We start from the raw sequence: 22961 nt of genomic DNA, 5'->3' as shown, positions 1-22961 counted from the left end.
CTTAAAATGTTTTTTTCTCCCTTTATTTGAACATTTTTAACCCAGAGATGGGGGCAAAGTCAACACCTGAAGAGAGCAGCCACAGGCGGGAAACAGTAAACGTAATGTCCAGACAAGTCTGTCGAATTTATTCTCACACAGTTAATTTTAGAGCCGAGAGAAAAAATCAGATCGGAAAATTCTTTTTTCAGTATTATGAATCTGTTGTACCCACAGAGCTGGTCTTTTGCTCTTGCACATGTGGCGGTGTCAGCTCCGACGCCACAGTTCCTCTGGGTAAACTCACAACAGGCTCAACAGGCTCCCAATAGATCTTTGTGGGAGGTAAACAACTGCAAACTGCACATGGAGACGTAAGTGGACGTTCCAAAGTTACACTGACACCGATGCTGGAAAGAACCATCGCTGCCAAATGCTGCTCTTGTGCGAGCACCGCGGACACCCTGACATTTATCTGTTACTGTTATCAAGAAACAGATGAGACGGGAACTTTCTGGAAGAGCGGCACCAGGTGCGGTTAGGAAACTAAACAAAGAGAAAAATGTGCTCCGCATCCTGGAATCCGAGTTGTTTTTTTTTTTTTTCTGTGTCAGAAGTGTTTCCATGGCAATTAAAGTGTTTGGCCTGAGTGTACTCCTCAACACTCCGAGCCCATGTTTACGGCCGGACAGATCAGAGCCGTTTTATCGCTGATGTTTGTGTTGTAATGATGGTTCTGAACAATGCCACCGCGCTGCCATTCTCATTTCACATAATTTATTGCGCTTATAGGCCAAGACTGGTGGAATGCTTTCAACTTTTATGATACAAAGTTGTGCCAAGAGAGTCCCCCCCCACCCCCACCTCTTCTTCCCCCGCTGTTTCTCTGAGGGGTTTTCAAAGGGAAAAGCAACACATGCTGTCATTCATGCCCTCGCCGCTCAGATGGGCCATTACGCTCATATCAGATCGGCGCGTTTGATGTGCCGAGTGACGGAGCAAAATAAATAGCGAGCGTGAGGCTGTGAGAGACTTGCAATGCAGTGCGTTAATTAACGAAGGTCTATACCAATTAGGCTCCCATGATTGGTGTGTGAATGTCAGCGCAGTCACGCAGTCCGGGACTCGGCACCAAAGTAACACCACTGTTCACTGAACACAAAGAGCGTAAACAAGAGCTGGCAGCAAGTGCAAAGTGTGCGAGGCCAGGCATCTCCCAAAGGTTTATGGCTTTTCCAGAGATTTCAGTCTTATCTCAACTCTTTTATAGGTTTATTGGGGGAAAAAAATCGAGCTTTTAGGTTCTGGTGAAACGCATCGTTTTCGACTCACGTTAAAACCCGACTGATCAATCTACCACTTCCTTCAAAGATTTCCATTTCAGTACGCACTACAAATAAAGGCATAATCATAACTGGCAGAATCATAATGGGCAGCTTTTATGAGACGTTTTAGTCGTTTTACTACAAACATCATAGTTGTAGCTGTTTGTCTTCTCGACACGGGGTCGTAAAGTGAAGCATTTGAGGTTTTGGCTTGTCGGTTGTGCAATTTGCTGCGTGCCGTGTTGAGCTTGAGGAAACATTTTTCTCCACTTTTTTGACATTTTATACCTCAAATATGATTCTATTTAAAATGAAAGCTCTAGCAATCCATGAATGAATGCATATCGCCCACCGCCTTTCATGTCACGATAATCTTACTTTGAGAAATTTGCATTTTAGCACAATATTTGTCTTTTATGTGTTGGATAATGTTCGTTGTGGTGGCCATCTTGAGTCGGATTCCCTCCAAAGGCTAACCAGTTGTAGATGTACAGTCAGTAATCACTGTCTGCAAGTTTCATTAAAATCCATCCAGTGGTTTGTGAGATATTTTGCTAACAGACAAATAGGACTGACTCCAGCTGTTAATGCTGAAGTTTTAAGCAAAGATCTTGCAGGGTGAACAACCCTCAGAGCATGTTTGGGATGACTCTCAGCTACAACCACACCAGCCAGTTTGTTTTCTAAGGTCAGTTGGCTGTGGCGGCCATTTTAAATTGGGTTCATACAATGTTTTTTTTCCCTCAGTGTTTCCTTAATATATGTTCAGTAGTTCATGAGATATTTTGCTAACAGAGACAGAGACATGTCGACTAAATTGACTGATTTATAGACATATTTGTGTTTTTTAAGGTCATTTGGCTGTGGCAGCCATCTTGAATCTTACTGACTCGGCTGTAGATGTTCATCCAATGGTTACTTTGAGAGTTTCATTAAAATTTGTCCAGTGTTTTATAAAATATTTTGCTAATACACAGACATGGGCAAAAAGCTGCAGAGCTGACGTGAAACCTCGTTAAGGTTAACATATTGATGAGATGCACCTTTGGAGACGGGGTAACCTGATCGCTCTGCTGTTGAGAGAAAACGCTTCGAAGCTCTTATTTAAATTCCTTTTGTGCAGCTCTGCGAACACTGAAACAATCTGGGTAACAGAAAAAAGGCTTTAGGTTGTGTTTAAACATGTTCCCTTTTGTTTTGATGTTGGACAACGCGATCAAGAGAACAAACACTCCATTAATCGACGAGGCTGCATTAGGTAGTCAGTAATGAGGTGAATGTTTGAAAAGTAAAAGCAGTAATGACCCAAATGTTTAGTTTTTGTATATATAATTATGCATTTATTGACAAGGATGATACAAGTCTGCTGTGGGACACACGCAGGTCGAACCGACCAACAGATGGGGCTTCGGTTTACTTTGCGGACCTCCTGGTCCTCTTATCCCAGGAGAAGTTTGCTCCGTAGGATTTCACTCGGGGCTTCGAGGTCCTCTTCTCTGTGACTTTATAGCTCCAACCTGAAGGACAAACATCAGAGTGAGTGATGGGGATGAGAGCGACCCGTTTGTTCACTTTGGATGAGTTCCAGCTCCAATGAGGTGTTCTGCAGACATCAACAGGCTGCGTGTCGTCAGAACGTCTCTAATCATTTTCATGGTGCAATAAACAGAAAAGGGCCAGTTTCCTCTGCTTGGTTTCAACAAACTTTCCCAGATGGTTCAGTTCTCTGAGTCAAAGTGAACTTGACTGCTGTGGGACAGAAAACACATCACTCACGATTAACTGCAACCGGCCTGTTTTCAGCTGTTGGTTCGGCCTTCAGTGCTGCTCCCTCATTGCTCCAATCAGTCTGAGGCCTTTCCAGATTTTACTACCATCCCTCTTTTCTAATGACAGTCTTTAGGTTTAAAAGGATAAATAAATAAAGAAACAACTGAACAATAAATAGCCCATTATTTGCTCATTTGCGCACAGTGTTTTATTAATCTGAAGGATTAACTTATCAATTTTTCAAGGACAATCGGCTCAAATCCTATTAAGAAGCACAAGTTGTTCCCAATCAGAAATAAGAATAACAGTAAATGTGCAATTAGTTAAGGAAATGCTAATAACTAACAAAGTATTTGTTAAGACAAAAAGGAATAAACGATGCCATCAACAACATTAACAGTCTGCTAAAAGACATGAAAGGAGGAGTTTAAAAACTTGATTTTCAAATCTTAATGTAAACAAAGATTGTTCAGACTGTTATAGTTTGGGTTTTGAGACTTAAGTGAAGGATAGAAACAATAAAATGAGCCGACCCGGCAGCAGAAACAGGGTTTAAAAATGTTTGTAAATCATGTAATCATGAAGGTGAAGCATGAGAGGTTTAAAAACAAATAAGATTTTCACAATCTATCTTCTCTCACTCTGGTTAAAACTAAGCCAGAAACGGAGTAATAAGAAGTTTTTTTCTAAGTCCTGCAGCTCTGTAGCAGGATTCCGAAGGAGTTGGACATGTGAAGACTGAAGGAAAAAATGGTCCAACCAAAAGATGACAAAAGCCTGCATTGTTTCCAGATCCCAGTTTTAATTAGTCTTTCGTTTTCACAATGCTACGGACTGATAAGAGTTCATTAAAACACCAAGATTTCATTTCCTAGAACTTACTCACTGGAAGCCAAAGGGCCAGGTTTGGTGTTGAAACTGTCAATAATAATGAATTTGGTAATTAAGCTTAATTTTGTTGACATTAAAGACTAATTGGGGGGGGGAGGCAGCTAAAGAAAACAGTGAGGTGTCTCCATCACCTTTTAAAAGACTGAATGTAGGGGCAGCGTGTACAAAGACGGAGGGAACAGAAGGGGGCCGAGTAGGAAGCCCTGAGGGGGTTTCTGATGCAATTTCTCATTTTAACAGCAAAGTCCTGTCAGTCAGGAGGGAAGAATCATGTTTTCCGCTGAGATTTAATTAAAAGTGATCAAGGTGGTGCACACCCAGAATGGTGGGGCTACATTTTAATGGCAGGTGTGAACACATGTAGTTAACTAACATGAAGAAGACATGTTACCTTTAGGTCTGAACAGGCCCCAAAAACAACATGGACATAAGAAAAGTAACCGTGAACCTTTGATAAGCTCTTCGCTTATCAAGATGATCAAAATCTAAACCTTGTCAGTGACGGTTGTTCGATTGATGTGCGGCAGCTGCAGGCCGAGATGTGAAAAATTAACTACTTAATATACCAGTGGTTCCCAACTCCAGTCCTCGAGGAACACTATCCTGCATGTTTTAGTTGTTTCTCTGCTTTGACACACCTGATTTGAGAGAGTGAGGGATTAACAGGCGTCTGCAGGACTTGAAGAGCAGAGGAACAACTAAAACATGCAGGATAGTGCTCCTGGGAATCACTGCAATTTACAGTATGTGTGTGAAGCTGATGTGAAGTAAAATTATAAATGCCTGAGGTGTTATCTCTGAAGAGAAGAAAAGTCCATTTGGGTGTAAATTTAAAGCTGAAATTCTGCAGAACCTTTCAGACATAAAAAAGTAGAACTCAATGAGCAAAAATGGCTAAAATGATCTGTCTGTGCTCAACTCGATATAAATGAGGTGAATCCCAGCCGAAACCTTTCGAAATTATTATTTTACCAAACTTTACATTAATCCAAACACAGTCTGAAAAGGGATCAAACGCTTTACTTTCTGATGCAGCAAATCTAGACAACAATTCAGAGGTTCATCATCCAGGACTAATAAATGGTCGTCCTAATAAATCAGATAAGAAGGTAAACCTGTTCAAGAATCCCAAAAAGAAGTCCAGCTGCCTTCGATTTATCTTACTAGGATTACTTCAGCGGTTAGGACCATTTTCCAACTACCAACATTAAAAAGCTCCTAATACAATAAATGTCTACTGAAGAAAATATTCAGATTACTGTGTCCTTAAGTCTCTCCATTCTGATAAATTCAAATGATTTTTGCTTGTTTTAACTGTGTTCTGCTGTTTTATTGTTGGTTTTTTAATAATCTGGAAAGATTTCTTACCATTTTTCTCAGCAAAAGCAATCGCATCTTCTTTAGAGGAGAAGGTGAGCATCATGTTGGATAAAGGATCCGCCCTGAAATAGATATATAAAAACAAATTTTAAGGAACAGGTTGAAGGAAATACAAGATATGGCTCAGAGTTCAAAAACTTCATGCAAAATGTTCGTTAAGACCCCCCCCCCAAGACAAACCCATTTCAGTTCATGTGTTGATAGCAGGAAGAGGTAGAAGTTCCTTACGTTGAGCCCCAGCCCATCAGAGGATTCTCCCACCGCTCTCTGGTGTCAAAGTCCATCTTCCACTTCTTGGTGTTGTTGATCCCAGACTGCATGGACGTTTTGGCGGGGACAAAGATGTGAACCTTTCGGGTTTTGATGTGCTCCTCCGGGACCCCTGTCAGAGGGGTAATATCCTACGGAGCAGACAGAAAAAGAACGTCCAACAGCGTTAATATAATCAAACCAAGATAATCTATTCTTCTCAATGTTGTGGAACTCACTAAAGGTTTATGGTGATATATTTTCCACTGGAATACCCCTCTTAATTAATGTCTTTAGGCCAAAGACCCTGGGCTGGTGTCATAAAAATCACTGTAAAAACAGTGAGGTAGCTCGGGTCAAACTGACTTTTTCCTCATCTTCATTTTTGCTCTCAGAGGTTCTTTTGGCAGAATTTCTTGACATCTGCAATAATGAATAAATGACGTTACGTGGATCAAAAGGAAACCTCGTCACCCTGACTTTTGTAAGAAGTGGTACATAAATGATAAACAGCAGAGGTCTAAAAGTTACAGTTGGGATAAGAAGACCTCAAAAAGATCAGGAGTCTGTGGTTGGAAATGCACTTATTTGTGACAACAACCCCATAAAAAGCAGTGCCAGAAAGGCAGAATCATGTTGGGTCACTATGACCCACGTGCTAACAAATTATAAGTTATCGGTTCATCATGTCATGCAGGTAAACTAATTATTACTAACTAAAAATATATGATTAGTTTTGTAATAAGAAGAAACTTGAAAAAGGGATTAATTGAGCAGTCAAAGCGGGTCTGTTTCTACTACAGCGTATCTGAAAGGGGCATGTTGCAGAACTCGCCCCGACTTTCATCCGACTTGGTTACAGACTTCCTTTTCTCTTAGAGAAGATCGAGCCAAAAACATCTGTCATTGTTCCAAAAGATTGTCTGGAAGTTAGCTCGCAGGTGTTCAAAAATTACAACTTTGGGCTCTGACAACATGTTGCTGACGTCAAAAAAAAATTGTGTAAGGAAAAGGTTGACTGGCTGTAAAAATATATTTACGCAACCAACTGCTTCATGTTTTATACTTTACTGCTCCGTCGATCTGAGGAGATTTATCTCAAGTTTATATCATGGGGATGGTGAAGAATGGTAAATAAGGAAAAAATCCATAGAGTGAACATTTTTGAAAGTATTGTAAAAACATTTTGAGTTTATTTTTAGAGTTTTGGTGGTACAATAACATTTTTGTTATCTTTCCCACGTGTTATTCTGAATCCTTCCAACACGTTCTAATAAAACAAGTTGCTTGGACTGGGTCTTTTCGTTACACAATTTACAAAAAGTCATTTTGTTCCCTTTAAATTTGTAGAGTTTTATTGTTGATGAAGAACAGAAACAGGCAAACAAAACAACAAGAGAGGCCAGACACCTGTGGCAATCAGTTTTAGAGCTGATGTCACGCTGTCCTATCAAGCAAAACACTTAACTTTTGTAATTTTATTAAATGCCTATCTAATTAAAACTGATATATTTAATTGTTAAAAGGCTTTATTGCTAGTGCGCCATGGGATAAAGTGATTAACAATAAATAAATGCTTAACAGCTTGTCCAAAAAAAGTTTATAACAATAAGGAATCCACATGTTGTGCCAAGAAACTGTCTTACTTTCACTTTATTTGAGGTCAACTTGTTCAGCTTCCTGCCGTTGTCTGTAGCCTCCGCCCTGATGGCTGCAGCACTTTGTAATAAATGTATAATGGCATGTTCTTGTTTTAAAACGTTTGGCTAATGTAATAATAGTTTTGCTATCACAGACTTGTTTTAAGTCATTTTAACATTTTAATGCCAGAATATCTTTGCACACTGGTCAGGGTGTGAGTGAGTTATGTCATTAACACATCAGAGTTTGGGCCTGTGCTTCCTTCAACTGCAGCTTTAAACAGTAAATGATGCTGCGGAGAAAAGAAAACCACTTCGTAGAAGGAATGGCACCCGAACAAAGTTGTACAAAGTACATTTTTCTTATGCAGACAACTTCACCAAGAAGCTGAAGATATGGTATCGTCTTCTCTGAGACCATAGCAAACATGTTTGGTGCAGAGTTCTGCTCAGATGCCGGATGGAGCCAACAAAATGAGACTAAGCAGAACTCACTTCAGGCTCCTGATCAAACATATGTAAAAAAGGTCAATAATGAATTAAAGAACAAAAGGGAAAACAGGGGGGGAAAAAAAAACATAAAAGCCATTTTTATGCTATAATTTATATAATTTTTGCGTTTAAGTTGTTGAAATGAATGCCTAATACTCAAGATGATTATTTCCAGACCAGTGTGACAATTGGAGAGGTGGGACGGGCCTGTGGGCGGACTAAACGCATATTCCCGAGCTCCTAGAGCTCCTTCGGGCTCCTATCAAAGATCTGGTCCAATTCTTTAGGGAATTAGCAAACAAGCAATGGGAAGTCGGCGACAAAATACAGACGAACCTCCCAGCACGCAGACAGCAGCCACCCAAGTCTGAGGGCTTTTCAGGGCGCTCTCCTTTCAATTCAAGAATTTTACACATTTCAATGGCCATTACGACTTCAAAGAATCTAATTTTCATCATTGTCTGTCATCTGCCAGTCGATTTGTAGAAAGGGGGTCATTTTCCATGAACCCCACACAAAAGCCCGCCTTTCCTTTGGCGAAGGAGCCTCCAGAGGTATTTAAGCTTTGTAAATTACAGGTCTTACTGCTAAACTACCGCTCGTTTCAGTAAAACATCGTTTGCCATTCGAAGTGCCAAGAAGGGACTGAGTTTAATCATAAACAAGATCTGCACATTGAAAAGACTTTTAAAAACGAAAGAAAAAAAACAAACAAAAGGGAGGAGGGTGGACTTCACAAGTGCTTGGTAATTATTTCCGGCTGCCCCATCTACTTAACCTTAACAATTCCTTCTTGTCACAAAGAGGAGGAAAACATGTTCTCCTCGCCCAGAGGGGGGAACGCTTCATGACACAACAGCACACAAGACAGGGCTGCGCAGCAACAACATTAGATGGGGTTTCTCCAACCTGCAAATTGGAAAAGGCTTTAAAAACAATGTTTAATGCTCGATATAGGATTTTAAACAGACAGTGTTCAAATATTTGAATTTTGTATTTAAAAAACAAAAAAAAGATACACAAGAAAAGCTTCTATGCCCATTAAAATACATTGTGCATGACAAAAATCTTGTCCAAAATTGTCTGAAATGAGGTAAATCAAGTTTGCTGTCAAAGACAGTTTTGCGTTTTGTTGCCGAGTCTGTTCTGGTGGCTGGATGCTTGAAAATCCCTCTTTGAGAACCAGAAGAAAACGATGCCTTCGAGATTAGCAGGTCAGACTATGGCTTTGCGTAGAAGTTACATAAACTATATCTGACACGTGGGGGCCTGTGTATGGCACATTGGTGTGGTAATTTGTCCAGATGTTGCAGACCTTAAATCATATCTGAGGCGTGGATGAACACAAAAGGTCCTTCATAAACCGGAGGGGATGTGCCAAAACAAAAGCGCTGCCAAATCGCTGAAAACACTCTGCTCATTACCAGGCCTTGTTTGCAAAAATACAAGTCTAGACTTCTATGATACTTGCTTGCATTACACTGAGAGCTCGGAGGGTTATCGGCATAACAGGCTCACCCACAATACCCAGATTCACAAAGGGAATGATTGTGGCTGGAATGTGGTGTGTTCCCAGGAGGACTAGAAAGGGCCATCACAAAAGGAAAACCCACACGGTGGGCACTTTTTCTTCTGCCATGTACAGGAAGCAAAATGAGAACTATCAAGTTTGACACTATTCACAGGGCTTTCACGGGGCCCTTCAATACCTGGCTGGGCAGACAGAATGCAGAGCTTAAAAAAGGGGGGGGGGGAATGGCTGGCAGAGGGTCCGTCACGTGAAAGCGTGTCTATATTTCTGACACCTCCTGGATATGTGCCAAATAAAGCACACAGGAGCTTGTCACGGCGGGGCTGCTGGGCCCACCAGACTGCTGAAAGCTGGTACCCCTAATTCTCCAACAGAGACCTGGGATAGAAGATTTCTGTGTAAACAACAAAGAAATCTCAAAGTGCTTTCGTTTGAGGGGGAAAAAAACTGCTGAAAAAAAAGAAAAGAAAGATATAAACAATATTAACGGGAAGGTGACGGATATTAAATTATAAATCCAATTAACTGAATTTCTCCCCATTAAATACAATCTGGTGCAGAATAGTATCAATTATTTTTTTTCTAAACATTACACAGATTAAGGAAATGCCAGTCTGATTTCTCTTTCCTTTTTTTATTTTTGAGTCCGATATTGGTTTCTGTTGCTCCACCAGAAGCTGAATGGGTTTGGCTTTTTTTGTAAATGTATGTATATATTGTTTTTAATGAGAGTGGAGTATTTGCTTCTTGTACAAGACTGGATGGTGCATCAAGTTACTGAGTCTGATTTCTCAAAAGAACACGTCAAACTGCTGTTACAACTAATAACTTTTTAAATGTGCTGTAGTTGCATAAAAAGTGCAGGTCTTAAAGTTGTCAGTGCACTCCTGAGGGTTTAAATGCATGATTGTAACCATCTTAGGATTTAACGGGAAGGGAAAAAAGTTTTCTTTCACTTTACCTGAGAAACTGTCCATCATCCCCTCTGTTTGTGAATTAAAAGGAACTATGACAACACTTTAGGGCCTCAAGAAACTCACAGATTTCTCCAAACATTGTTCTGCCTTTGAAACAAAAACATCAAGCTAACAACATTCTGTGGTGGATAGAAGCTGATTAAATTATAAGTGAATGAATGGATTAATCTTCAGTAAAGAGTTTTATAATAAAAACAAGTTGCTTCAGCAAATTATCCCCTAAAATCTAAGGTTGGGCAGTGATCTTTTTAAATATTTTTTAAGCTTTTTTTTTTCCTTTTTAAAAACAACAGCACCCAGTACTGATATACCACGCTGGTTCTTAATGGTGCTTTTTCTGTCATCGCAGTTTATTTAGACAGGATTATAAAGTGGAAACTACGGTCACAGGTGAGCTCAGCTTTACTGTCTGAATACATGCATCACCCTTGATCCACTGGACCCCTGAAAATGAAGGAATAAGTCCCAGTACTCAAAGCCTCTGCTCCATTAGAGGATTTTTCAGCTGTAGGACTTGGGATGAGTAAATCCATCTATTTTCATTACCCGCTGCATCACTGCTACTGCAAGATCTTTTAAACTGACTGGAGAAGTTCGATATTCTGTTGGGCCAAAAATGATGCAAATATTTTACAGACCCAACGTCAGAACTTGGTCTAAAAATTTAACCAAAAAAAAAAAAAAGAAAAGCATAAAAGAAGAGCACTTCAGACATGACACCAACATGTTTTTTTTACTGGAAGGCCATGAAGACCTCAGAGAGGGTCAGGAGACAGGATTTTATCACTTCAACACTTTCACCGAGTCAGCTCTTTTATTTTTAGATGCCAGGATCAAACAGCAGAAGTGCAGTGGTCAGGTTACAAAGTAAAATGACAGGAATGTCTGCTTGCTTGTTTTAAAATAAACAAGGCTGGATTTTTATTTTATTTTATTTCATATCTAGTGTTATTTTGTAAAATTAAAACTTCTTGGTAGAGAGGAGGACGCAGTAGTGGCGATACTTCTATAATTTAAACTAAATAAAAGTACCATCGCTGTCTTTTCACCTTTTGGTTATTTTGTTGTTGAAAACAGTCTGAACTGGTAAAAAACGAAGAAGTCTGGGCAACAACAGCGCCTGTTTCTGTAAGTGTTCCTCCAGCCACCATCGTCCTCGTATCGTTTAACACATCTTGTCAGTTTCAGATGATCTGCAGGTGAATATCCACGTTTCCTGCAGTTCGTTTCCCACAGTTTAAACAAAGGGATATTCAAGCCAGATTTTCCTGCTCTGATATAAAACATGGTCTCTCTATAGTTTTTTTTTTTTCGATGTCATTCACAGACTGGGCCTAAAAAAAAAAAAAAGAAAGAAAAATGGCGGTGTGTTATTCTTTTCTGTAACAAAACGAGCTTCGCCAAGAAAGCAAATCTAATTTAGCCCGAAAAGTACTTTGTCAAAAATAAAACTTGAAAAAAGAAGGAAGTGAGGACAATCAGATATTACTTTTGGATCCATGTTTGAGAAAATCTTTTAAGTAACACAGATCATATGATTCTTTTTAAACAACCAGTTTGATTTTGATCAAATGGTTTACAGCTCGAGGGGAGGGAAGAGCTTCACAGTTGAAAACATTTTGGGTTTTGGCAAAATGTAGACAAGGCCTTAAAAATTAGTAAAGCATAAAGGCCTCAATGTTTGAAAACACACAGTTCATTCACGGGGTGAACCGAATAACCTGTTTTTTTTGTTCTGTTTTTTTTTTTACTTTTACTCAATCACCACATACTCCTTGTTTGGCTATTTTGAAAAGAGAGATTATTTCACAAAATCCTTAGAAATCCTACAAACTGAATTTGACATCTGCTCATAAAATGATCCTGAATGATTTTGTTATTTGTTAAGAGTTAAGCTGCAGAGAAAATGTGGGAAGCAAAAGCAAATATGAAGTTATAATCCTGACAAAAAGTCGTCCTGTTTGCCTGGGATCTGTTTTGGTTTAGATAAATTCTTTAAATGACATTAATGAATTAATTAGACGATTAGACGATTAGAAAGAATTACAGAAACCAAAGAAATTAAGCGGCAAATTAAGCCTAAAGTAAAATCTTACTAGTGTCCAACTTGTAGGACTTGTAATTATAAACTGATATTTCTTGTTAGTACATTAAATAAACAGTTTATGAATGACCAGAACAAATTAGACATTTTTAGCTCCCACAAATCACTTTTTGTGAACGTCATAAGAACGACAACACACCCGAGGTCCGGCCCATCGAAGCATCGCCACCTGTACACCGAATCTGCAGCTCGGCAGCCAGAGAGGTTACGAGGTCGGCCGAGCTGAATCATGTTGAATCAGCATGTGCTGAAAGGCCAAACACATCACCCTTAACCCCACACTGTCCGGCCCACACCCAGACCAAGAGCCTCACTCATCAGCCTGCGCCGGTTCCCACCTTCACATGCCTTTGAAGAGCAAAAAGCGTGCCAATTACTGATTGGACGAAAGGGGGGGGGGGTCTCTAATAGAGACAAATATTATGTTGCTTGCTCATGTGTGGGAGTGATTCAACACTGAAGAATGAGAAGCAGCTGGCCTGAGGGTCATCTTAAATCTCACATTACGCATACCGGAAGGAGGGGACAAAGGAGAGGTCGTTCTTGAAAATGTTAGGCCTTAAAATTGAGCTGGTCTGTTTGTGTGCATCTGAAACACCATTTAATATGTAAAACTAAACTAGAAGAATTTATCAAGCAAAGGCATTCTGCGTTTTCTTTAAACTGCATAAAATCGTAACACTTGGTTGTCATTTTTAAAGTTTAGGAATGGTCAAAAAGTCCCGTTCCCGGTTCGTTTCTCCAACGTCACGCTGAGAAACCTGAACGCTTCAGTACTTGTCCGATTTTCAAGTGATGAAAATAGGTACACTTAAAAACAACCCACAGGTTGTTGTCTTACAACTAATGAATAAATCCAAGCGTTGGCAAACAGAAGGAGCAAGTCTTTTTCATGTCCAATCTGCAAACACAACACTCAGCAGCCAGACACTTCCTAAAAGTACCCTGCACCGACAGAGCTGAGGACTCCTCTTAGGGAGGTTTATTCTCTGCAGAAGAGAGTGTTAATAAAAGAAATACCATTTAGTGAACGACACATAATAAAGCCTCTTGTCTGGTTCTCTTCAAAGACCAACATCCTCTGACCCAGTACTCCAAACATGAGCCACAAGATTTTTTTTTTTTTTTTTTTTCCACATAAGCACGCCGTTTGAGAGAGCAACCAGACAAAACAGACACTTAAGTTGCCTGTGTGCAAAGGAGGGAGGAAGGGAGTGGAGGAGAGGGGAGGGGAGGGACGGAGTAGTGAATGTGGTCTGCTCCACGGTGGGTCACTCCGTCTGTGAGACGAGACAAAATCGGAGAGTTTTCACTTCTGTACCGAAGACTTCAAAGTGTTGCTGCTGCACATATTCTCATGCCCGGGTAATCTAGATTGTTATGGTGATTCAGGCAAAGTCCACACACGTACACAGATATCCGTTTTCACATCGTGTTATAGAATAAAACATCGACGCAACACTAATTTGGAAAATAGAAAAAGAACCAATACTCTCAACTGAAATGGAAGATGCACCGACTTTATTCATTTTTTCACTAACCTGAGTTAGTCTGAATCAGATAAAAGCAGATACCAGGGCAGAATCAAATGCTGCTGGCCGAAATGTTGCAGTTTGATAAGCTTTTCTTAACTTTTTACCCCAGGAAAACGTTTATTTTGAAAGCTTGTTTCCATTGTTTTAAATATTTGAACAAAATTTCTTTGAAAAGCTTTTACATCCAATTATCAAGCAGCTTTGACACAAACGTTTGAAATGTCCCTAAATAGAAAATGTGAATGATGCACCTTAATGTGTTTGGAGAAGAATAAACGAGGCTGTAAATGTTAACTGGGGGAAAAAAATGGAGCAGAAAAAAAAACCACCTGAAAATCTTTTAACAATCTCATTTTTTGCTGTTAGTCACATTTCTTCTCTATAAGCACAAACAGGTGCTTTTTCTACTAATTATTTACAGGGTTTTTTGGTTTTTGCAACACTGTGGAAAACTTTTACTGTGGAAAAAAAAGTGAGCTTAAAACTTTTGCAAACCAAAGTTATTTCTCATTTTAGTATTTCTGTTAACATCCTATAATGTCCAACTTTAGCATGCTTGTAGAAACTGTTAAAAACGGTATATATGTCTTTATTAGGAATCCTATACATGAAATAAAAATCTCAGTGGAGTGCAGTCTTAACCCACTTAGGATTACTCTCTATGAGAAAGTCTGTCAGTCAAGATAAATCCCGACTGTCAGGCGTAGAATCACGGAATCTGATTTTAATTTAGGTCTTTTAAAAGAACCAACAACATGCCTTTTGACTCAACTACCTTACCGCAGTCAAGCCTCACATCTTGTGCCCAGATGTTCTGTCATTTACCAGGCAAGCGCTGCACTCTGAATTCCCTAAAAACCAAGACTTTTGGATTAACAAACACAACATGCCAAGAATCAAATGGCCCTATCAATTTAATGCTCTCTTCCTCTCCCTGTCTTCTTCCCTTCTTTTCCTTCAAATCCCTGCAGTCTAATAACTGTCCTCCTCTGCCTCGTAAAACCCCGGTGCCTTTAGAGAACTCTATAACAAGGCTTCACAAGCGCTTTAAGATTATGGTGTTGTCTTTATGTGGAGAGAGGGAGCGAGTTGGCTGTGGTTGAAGCAGGAGTAGACGTTCAGACACTTAGGCATAAGTGGGAGACAAAGTATTACTTATTGAGGCAGCTGTTATGGTTATAACCGCAGTTGTCTCTGCAAAGAGCCAGAGTGTAAAGCAAAAAGACCTGACTCTAATTGACTGAGGTCACAGACATTCCCTGTAAAGCTGTGTATCAGTGGCCAGCCAGCCGGACCCTGGGAGCTGCCCAGCATGCTTAATCAAACAGTAATTACAGACAAAAGCACGTCAGCCAGGGCGCTCCAGGAACCGGCTTCAGCTCCGGAGCTCCATCACGCAGGTCTTTTTGGTTGGCACCGTTCCAAAAGTGACGTCAAAGCTGTGCTCAAAGTAAAGTCCAACATCAAATTTTACAGCTGAGGAAACGAATAAAAACGAGCATTTTTTATTTTAATTTAATTTGCATTTTTTGAGCATATGTTTGATTGTTAATTTCTTAACCCTTTCACAACAAACAAAAGCTGAAAGCCTCAAACTCAATTAAAGGCCAGAGATTTAAGCTGAAACCATCCTATTCATTTTGGTCAACCCATGTTAGTGAAGTTATGAGTGACGTCATGAATTTTCTGAGATGTCATCTCTCAGAGACTGCATTGAGGTTGACTCTCAGCTACCACCACACCAAATTGTGCTCAATATCTGCAAAACTGACTAAGATACAGCAATGTTTGTGTTGCTTCATTAGTTTTGGTGGCTATCTTGAATTAGGTAATAAAAAAAGGGAACATGTGACTTCTAATATACTATTATGAAGCAAAGAAAATCCTTAATTTCAGAAGCAGAACAAAAGCAAAGACCTGTTTAAAACAGTAAAGTCTGAATAAAATCATCTGCAGCTGTTATTAGAAAGACACTGAGAAAGTTTGAACGGCTGATCAACAAGACAGATTTTTGCATGTTTTTAAATAATTCTCTTTGGCTATGCCTGACCGTGTATTACTATATTCAAAACTGAACACAAAACATGAACACATGAATTCAACACACTCATAAAAACCATCTTCTCATCAAACACATTTGCACATATGCCAACTGAAAACATCCTACAAGTGGCAGAAAACTTAACTGTATACAGTATATTTCATTTGAACACACTGATCCTGGTTCAGCAGCACAACAAAATGATGTGAGACTCTTTAAATTTTAAATGCTTGTTCCTGGGGAGGTGGTGATCTTCTCAATTTAAGACAAGTGATGAATTAAGAAGGCGACTTTAGGACCATTAAAAAAAGATGTTTGACTCACTAATTATTTTAAACATATGGAAATTTGACAATTTTATTTCAATTTGATCTTCACAGAGTCTTTGTCACCTTAGTAAGGACAGCTTTGCCCTTTACAGCCCAAATGTTTCATAAAGTTTGCATTGAACAAATAAGAACAAAAAGGACAATGTGAGGAACATCCCAGACAGAAACATTCAGACAGTTTTCGGAGTGACTTCAAAACATCATTTGCTTTGCCCGAAATACAAACTCATCCAAACGAGGTTCTTCAAAAAACCGTTCTCACAGCATGCAGCACGTCACCATCTCCTCTGACTGGCGGAGAGACGGAGTGTGCTCCCCCAGCGTGACCTTTCAATAGATGGAGATCTTTCTGCGGCCGGTCTAACCAGAGAGCAATTCACACTTATTGACAGCCTGGTGAATGACTAGCGTGCTGACACACACTGAATGCCCAAAAGGAAGAGTGCTCTCATTGCCTTCTTCCATGTGAGACTGAGACCACTGTACTGTAAACAGCTGAGGGCCTCTCTTTCTGGCCTGTCTGAGTGAGCATTGGAGTACTTCCCGCCGTCGCCAGCACCAGCACGCCACAAAGGAACCTCTGTGGCCGACAACACTGAAGTGGCCACTGTCTTTTTCCTGAGTCTCAGGGTGTCCCACAAACTTTTTTCCATGCAAGTTTCTTTTCTCTTTAGCCCCCCCCCCCCCCTCTTTTNGGAACCAAGATGAAGCCCTTGTCCTGTAAATGTTCAGAAAGGGCTTCTTTGTGCGGCTGCCTTTACTTTTTTCTGTGATTTTTTTCTCCCTCCCTCCCCATCCTCCCTATTTTAGAGGCCTTTTTTTCTGCTGTTGCTCTGTGTGGCCCCCACTGAGAAGACAGAGACAGACACTCCAACCAGCCAAAGGTTTGTCTGGCAGTATGGCCAGCTTTGAGCCGGGACAAAAGCACACTGGTGCTGCCCCACACTGCACCTCATCTCTTTAAAAAAAATCCAAAACAGACTCCCACATTCTCTCCAACTCCCTCTTTCACAGTTATCTTCTGTGGTTTTTTTTTTTGTTTTTTTTAATGAGAAAATGTTAACTTCAAAGAGCAGACTTTGTTTTGTACAGTTGGTACACTGCTAACCATGACCTCTTCAAAAGCTTATTTATCACCGTTTAGGGTTTTCTTTAACACCTAATGAAAATAAGATCCATAGAATCCTGTCTGGAGAAGGTAAATCCCAGAATGATGAATGCTGCTATTCCATTTTATGGAATAAAAAAAAAACATACTAACTTTTATGGACTCCTTACTGTTAAAATGATCGTAACTCAGGAGCGTAAAAGTGATATTTGATCTTTTTGTTTAAAGAATAACTACTGGGGCTGCACAATATATACCAGCTCATTGTAGCTCAAACATTCAAATTTCCCCAACTAAATCGCACCAGCTTAACCCTCCTGAAGCCCTCGGAACTGAAGAGGGGATGAGTAACTTTGGGTCCATTTGACCCGAACGCCACGGGAGAGTTAAAGAAAGCCACAAATGCACAGCACCTCATTAGCCTCACTTGGTAGATGGAAAACCAGTAACCCACTCTGACAGGGATAGGGTCGTTTATTTTCACAAGCAACACATTTCTACTAAACAAACCAGCCGTTGTCAAAAAATTAGACACAAACCTCAGGTTATGGGTTTTGCATAAAACAGCCAAGCAGGGCATTACACTCAGATATTGCCCTGAAAAACCTTCTGAGGAAACGAACAATAAAATTTGCTCCTTTTTTTTAGCTTTAATCTCCTTTTTTTTCCCCATCTCAGCTGAAACAGAATAAAAGAACCACAGAGCTGCAACTCCACACTGAAAATGTCAAGTTCAATAAAGATGCAAAGGGTTCAAAACGGGAGATTGGCTTGATTATTTCAGGGAACGATTGTTAAGGTTGACAGAGAATGTGTTGCTGTTTAACTGGGATATTCTTTCATGTTTGTTCAACAAAAACACATTCCTCTTCATTACTATTTGCGAGTGCTTTATTGCCACATTCTAGGCTTAAGATGAATGAAACTGATATAAAGAAATCCAAAACAAAGTTATTTGTTTTCTCGCGCTGAAACAGGACACTAATAAATCAACCAATCTATCTATGACTGACAAAATACCTGCACTGTTGATTATGCTGAAGCAGTTTTATAAAGTTTACCATTTCTGTTTTTCTTCAAACTCAATAAAAAATACAATAAGGAGAAATGTAGAAAATTCTTGCATTCAAGCTTAAACGGATTTTTTTTATTTATTGTTACAATAAAACCAAATGATTTTGCTGTCCATTTTTTAATTGCATTTAAAAACAAAACGTGCACGCTTCGGGCATGGACCAAAATCTAAACAAAGATTTTATTCAATCTGTCGATCTTTCCTTAGTTAAACAACGTTTTTATAATTACCAATTTATTGAATCTGAATATACTGAATTAGACAATTACTTGAACTTAAATATACTAATTTGAAATGAACAGAAATGAATATAACTATGTAAGGAAATTGAACTGGACTGAAGTGTATGTAACTTGATTTAAAATTATTAGTTTTGGGGGTGCGAGTGCCCTGAGATGACTTTTGCTTTGGATTAAAGCTACATTTAAGGGAAAACAAACTCTTAGTATGCAAAAGGGATGTACTAAAACAAATGTATAAGTGGCACAAAAAATCAGTTGATTAATTAGGCTGGTGGCTTTCCATGTAACACTCTCTTTGACCTGTGAGTCAAAAAGTTAATTTCAGACATTGAGTGATACAGTTAGTTATCACAGTCAATATTCAGTCATTAATAACCTGGGGAAAGGCTGAGTGAGATACAAACAGAGCTAAAACAGATACATACTGTATGTGTGATGCTGCGGTGCTCTCATCCTTTAAACTCAATTAATCAGTATTAAAAACCAAAACTGTATTTAGTCACACGGATAGAATTTACAATAACAAAGAGATGCTTATCATGATTCTTTATAAAAAAAAGACTCAACAAAACTACATGTTGGCCAGAGAAGACAACACCAATGCTCATAAATTAGTAATCTTAAAACGTTTATGTTGTTCAAAACCCTAACTAATCATATTCAGTTTAAATGAAAGCTGATGTAAGCTTCAGAGACGAGAAAAAATCTGCCAATTTGTTATCTAAATTCTATTAAGCGATTCAGTAGTTGTAGCGGCGGGAGAGGATGTGCCAAAAACATTAATGTGAGCTTTGGGAATGCACAACAATGACAAAATTTGCCAATTTATTGCAAAAGCCTACTGTCCTGTAAATGCTGATTAAGAGAGTTTTGAACAGTTTTCCAGGAAAATAATTGGAAGGCTGTAGATCAGACACAACAACAACCCATGTCACGTTGAACGGAAGGGATCCTTACCAATTTCTCATCAACTGTAATAAGTTGCGTGTCTTGTCCTGGTTTCTCTGCCAGCTTCGATGCTGATGTGCTTGCAGACCTGAAAAAAAAATAAATCATTAAACAAACTTTACACTCAAAAGGCCCAAAACAAAGTAAATTACACAAACAAATAACACTCTGCAACCAGTGACAGTCTTAGAGGACACAAAGGGGTGAGGATACAGTGAAAAGGAAGCAACATGGAAGGAGTCCCCCCCGCCACCCATTAGTTCTGTCTGGTGAATCTCTGGCAGACGCTCGCTCTCATCCTAATGACTGGACGTGCTTAATGTTGGCTGTGGAGAACTGTCAGGGGAGGACTGTGAAGCTCTTTGTGAAAATACAGCCGTATCCTGACACTAAGCAACACAGGGCCATCGCCACTCAGACAGGGAAGCCCGCATTTTGGATTATGTCCTAATTATCAAAATTATTAGAAATCTTTTTTTTCCCCCAAAAAAAGCATAAGAAGATTCTCCCACAGTGTCAGGTTTTAAGCATCTAAGTAGTTATTTAGGAAAAATCAGAGAAAAACTAAAAGCATGGATTTGACTTACAGTTCTAAGGACCTTTATGCAAATATTCTGCATAACTTGAATTTAAAAGGTTCTGCTTTTGCTTTACCTTCACAAAATGTAGAAGATGCTACATGTGGTGACTTGTAGAGAGCCAGAATAAACATAAAATGTCTTTAGAAATATCTGATTCAGGATTGGGATACATCAACTCAGACTGGTGACAAGAATTCAACAAGTTTTACTGTTTAGAAATCAAGGAAACACATTAACCCAGCAGCACACACTCTGAAACATACATGCCTTTAATGCATATATTTAGACTTAAGGTGCAAAGATCCTTTTTTTAAGCCTGCTTTTACTGACAGTAACGTCTCATGTTGAAGCCCTGAAACCAACACCAACAACAGACTAAAAGAGAAGAGACTGATTGATTTTACCAGTCTACAAGACAGCTGGCAGTTTCCTCTCAGACCAACTGTGCAGGGCAGATGTCAGCTGTCCACTCACACATAATAAACTGGCTTCTTCGTCTTTTTGTGGCCCAACAAAGCTGGTAGAATTCAACGTAATGCCATTTCATTTTCTTCTGATGAACAGCAAGCTTATTGTCAGGGATTTGAGAGTAGTATTTAGCAGACTTAAAATGATTTATTTTGCTAAGTGCAGAGTAATCATCAGGCGAAGGGTAAACATTCAACTAATGGAAAACATGCATTCAAATAAACTCACATATGTGTAGCCGATGCAAAAACACGTTTCTGATGTGAAAAGGTTTTTCTCAGTCGCATCAGGTATAAAAACTTTCAAAGTCATAACAAGACAATCATTAAATTCTTGGCAAAGACAACTTGTTGCATTCTTCTGTTTTTATTACCTGATTGTACTGTTTAAACTTGCAAAAGAACAAATACAGCACTCTATTTTTAAATGATTTGTGAAGAAAAATCGGGAATAAAACTAGAAAACGTCAAATTATACAGCATACAAATAATAGATTTTCTAAAATATACAAAGAGCTATGATAGTTACATTACTATAGTATTTTTTGACTTGTCTTCTTAATAAATCTTTCAAACGCGTTTCTAAACTAAGAAACTGATAAAATAATTGAAGGCACTGATTCTTTATCATGTTTATAGTCACTGAGGAACCTTTGGATATATAAGCTAAGAGGTGAGGAGTGAGGAAAATGCTGCTTTATGACCACTGAAAATGTTTTCATTAAAGATGAATAATGAGATATATAAAAAAAAACTGAAAAACAAAATCTGTCAAGATCAAAACATTTTCCCAAATATGTCTTGAGTTTAAGGACAGTAAAAGAGTTACTAGTAGCGCAGTTATGGCAGCCAAGAAACAAGGCATTTATTGATTATTACTTAATATTAAAGCCTTATAACATCAGAACAACATGATTGTTTTATATTTCAAAAACACTTTAAAAGGGATGTATAAAGATATTTAGCTACTAACTTTTAAAGAGAATCAATGGAAGAGTCCCATCTAAAATCCCTATTCCCTGTGATGCGAAGAGGTAACATCAACACATCAAGGCTCTGCAGAAAGTTAATGGAACCACCCAACTTCACAGGTAGATGGTATCTATCTGGGTGATTTGTTAGGCATGTAAACAATACACTGCTAAAAGATAAAACCCTAAACAGCAACAGTCTGCTACAAGCAGCAGGTAACACAGATGTATCTGCTACAGGAAAATTGAATATACTATTGAAGATAGATAGATAGATAGATAGATAGATAGATAGATAGATAGATAGATAGATAGATAGATAGATAATGATTTAACAGTGTATGCATAGCACCTATTAAAGATATATTTGCTTCCAATGTTTGCAGATTTTGAAAGGAACAGGCAGAAAACATTTTACATACATGCATTTATAGCAATTATTGTAGCAAAATTAGAACTTAAAGACCCCCTGTAAGGACATAAGGAGACATATTTCAAGTTGAAGTGCGGCTATATTCCTAAATTACAAGCCTGACTGATGATGATAATACTGTCCGTCTGTGTTGTTTAGCTGTAGGTTGTTAGCTTTCTTTCATCCAAATGAGCTGTAAAGCTTCCTCAGATCGTCCTATTACATTTCTTTAATAAACAGATATTCCGGTGACGCGCTGATGATAGGAAACAGTGTATACATATTTTTAATTGTTAGCTCCAAAACCTAATTATGGCTGGACTTAGCATTAGCTACTTAGCTACCTAGCCGGGTGTCGTAAGGACACTTGCATTATCTAATTGTTTAATGGATTTAAAGAAGACACGAGAAAACAGAAACAAAGTTAGAAGTGAAGAGTTGCACACTGGCTCCGGAAAAGCCTACAAGCTTTGAAAATGTTGCACTTTCAATCATTTCTTTATTCTCGGTGACATGTACGGTGGCCTTCCAGGTTTAATCAATATTTAGCTCCAAGTTTTAAACTAACTGTACTCACGATAACGCACACGAACATAAAACAAACTAATAACTGATGTGGATTTACCTCACAGGATTCAGGAGTATTCTTGAAGCTAAATTGATCGAAGATAAACGTCCCAAACCCAGCAGTGACATTGAAGACGCCATGTTTGTTGTTAACGCTGGAGTACGGCAACTGCGTAGGGACAAACAGTGCGAGAGGCGCATGTGGAAGAAAATCCGTTTCAAAAGCTTTAAAGTTATTTTCCTCCTTTTCACCCCGATTTTTGTTTAACAACCACTGTGTGTACAATTCAGTGAATATTTTACAATACCGAGGTTCAAATCTGAGCAAAGTATTTCTTAGATTTTGT

General features: G+C 38.9%; 1 protein-coding gene across 1 annotated transcript; it reads right to left on the bottom strand.

Annotated features, from left to right (window-relative positions):
* Positions 1–2616: 2616 nt before the first annotated feature.
* Positions 2617–22797, bottom strand: ndufs4 (NADH:ubiquinone oxidoreductase subunit S4). The gene is made up of 5 exons (XM_017412268.3): positions 22673–22797; positions 19626–19704; positions 5574–5746; positions 5334–5407; positions 2617–2821 (listed from the first exon to the last, which is right to left on the bottom strand). The coding sequence occupies exons 1-5, from the start codon at positions 22753–22755 to the stop codon at positions 2718–2720; spliced, it is 513 nt and encodes a 170-aa protein (XP_017267757.1). The 5' UTR covers positions 22756–22797; the 3' UTR covers positions 2617–2717.
* Between the last annotated feature and the right edge of the window lie 164 nt (positions 22798–22961).

The sequence above is a fragment of the Kryptolebias marmoratus genome, linkage group LG1, assembly GCF_001649575.2.
Source record: "Kryptolebias marmoratus isolate JLee-2015 linkage group LG1, ASM164957v2, whole genome shotgun sequence".
In the NCBI taxonomy this organism is placed as follows: domain Eukaryota; kingdom Metazoa; phylum Chordata; class Actinopteri; order Cyprinodontiformes; family Rivulidae; genus Kryptolebias; species Kryptolebias marmoratus.
The sequence above is the reverse complement of the archived record's forward strand: the minus strand, read 5'-3'. Positions and strand labels throughout refer to the sequence as shown.

What these genes read in the sequence shown, in the direction of transcription:
- ndufs4 (XM_017412268.3), bottom strand. Translation starts at nt 22,755, where the DNA reads ATGGCGTCTTCAATGTCACTGCTGGGTTTGGGACGTTTATCTTCGATC. An exon ending in ATACTCCTGAATCCTGTGAG is followed by an intron (nt 19,705 to 22,672) that starts GTAAATCCACAT and finishes TTTTTTTTTCAG; the next exon opens with GTCTGCAAGCACATCAGCAT. An exon ending in CTGATGGGCTGGGGCTCAAC is followed by an intron (nt 5,408 to 5,573) that starts GTAAGGAACTTC and finishes TATCTATTTCAG; the next exon opens with GGCGGATCCTTTATCCAACA.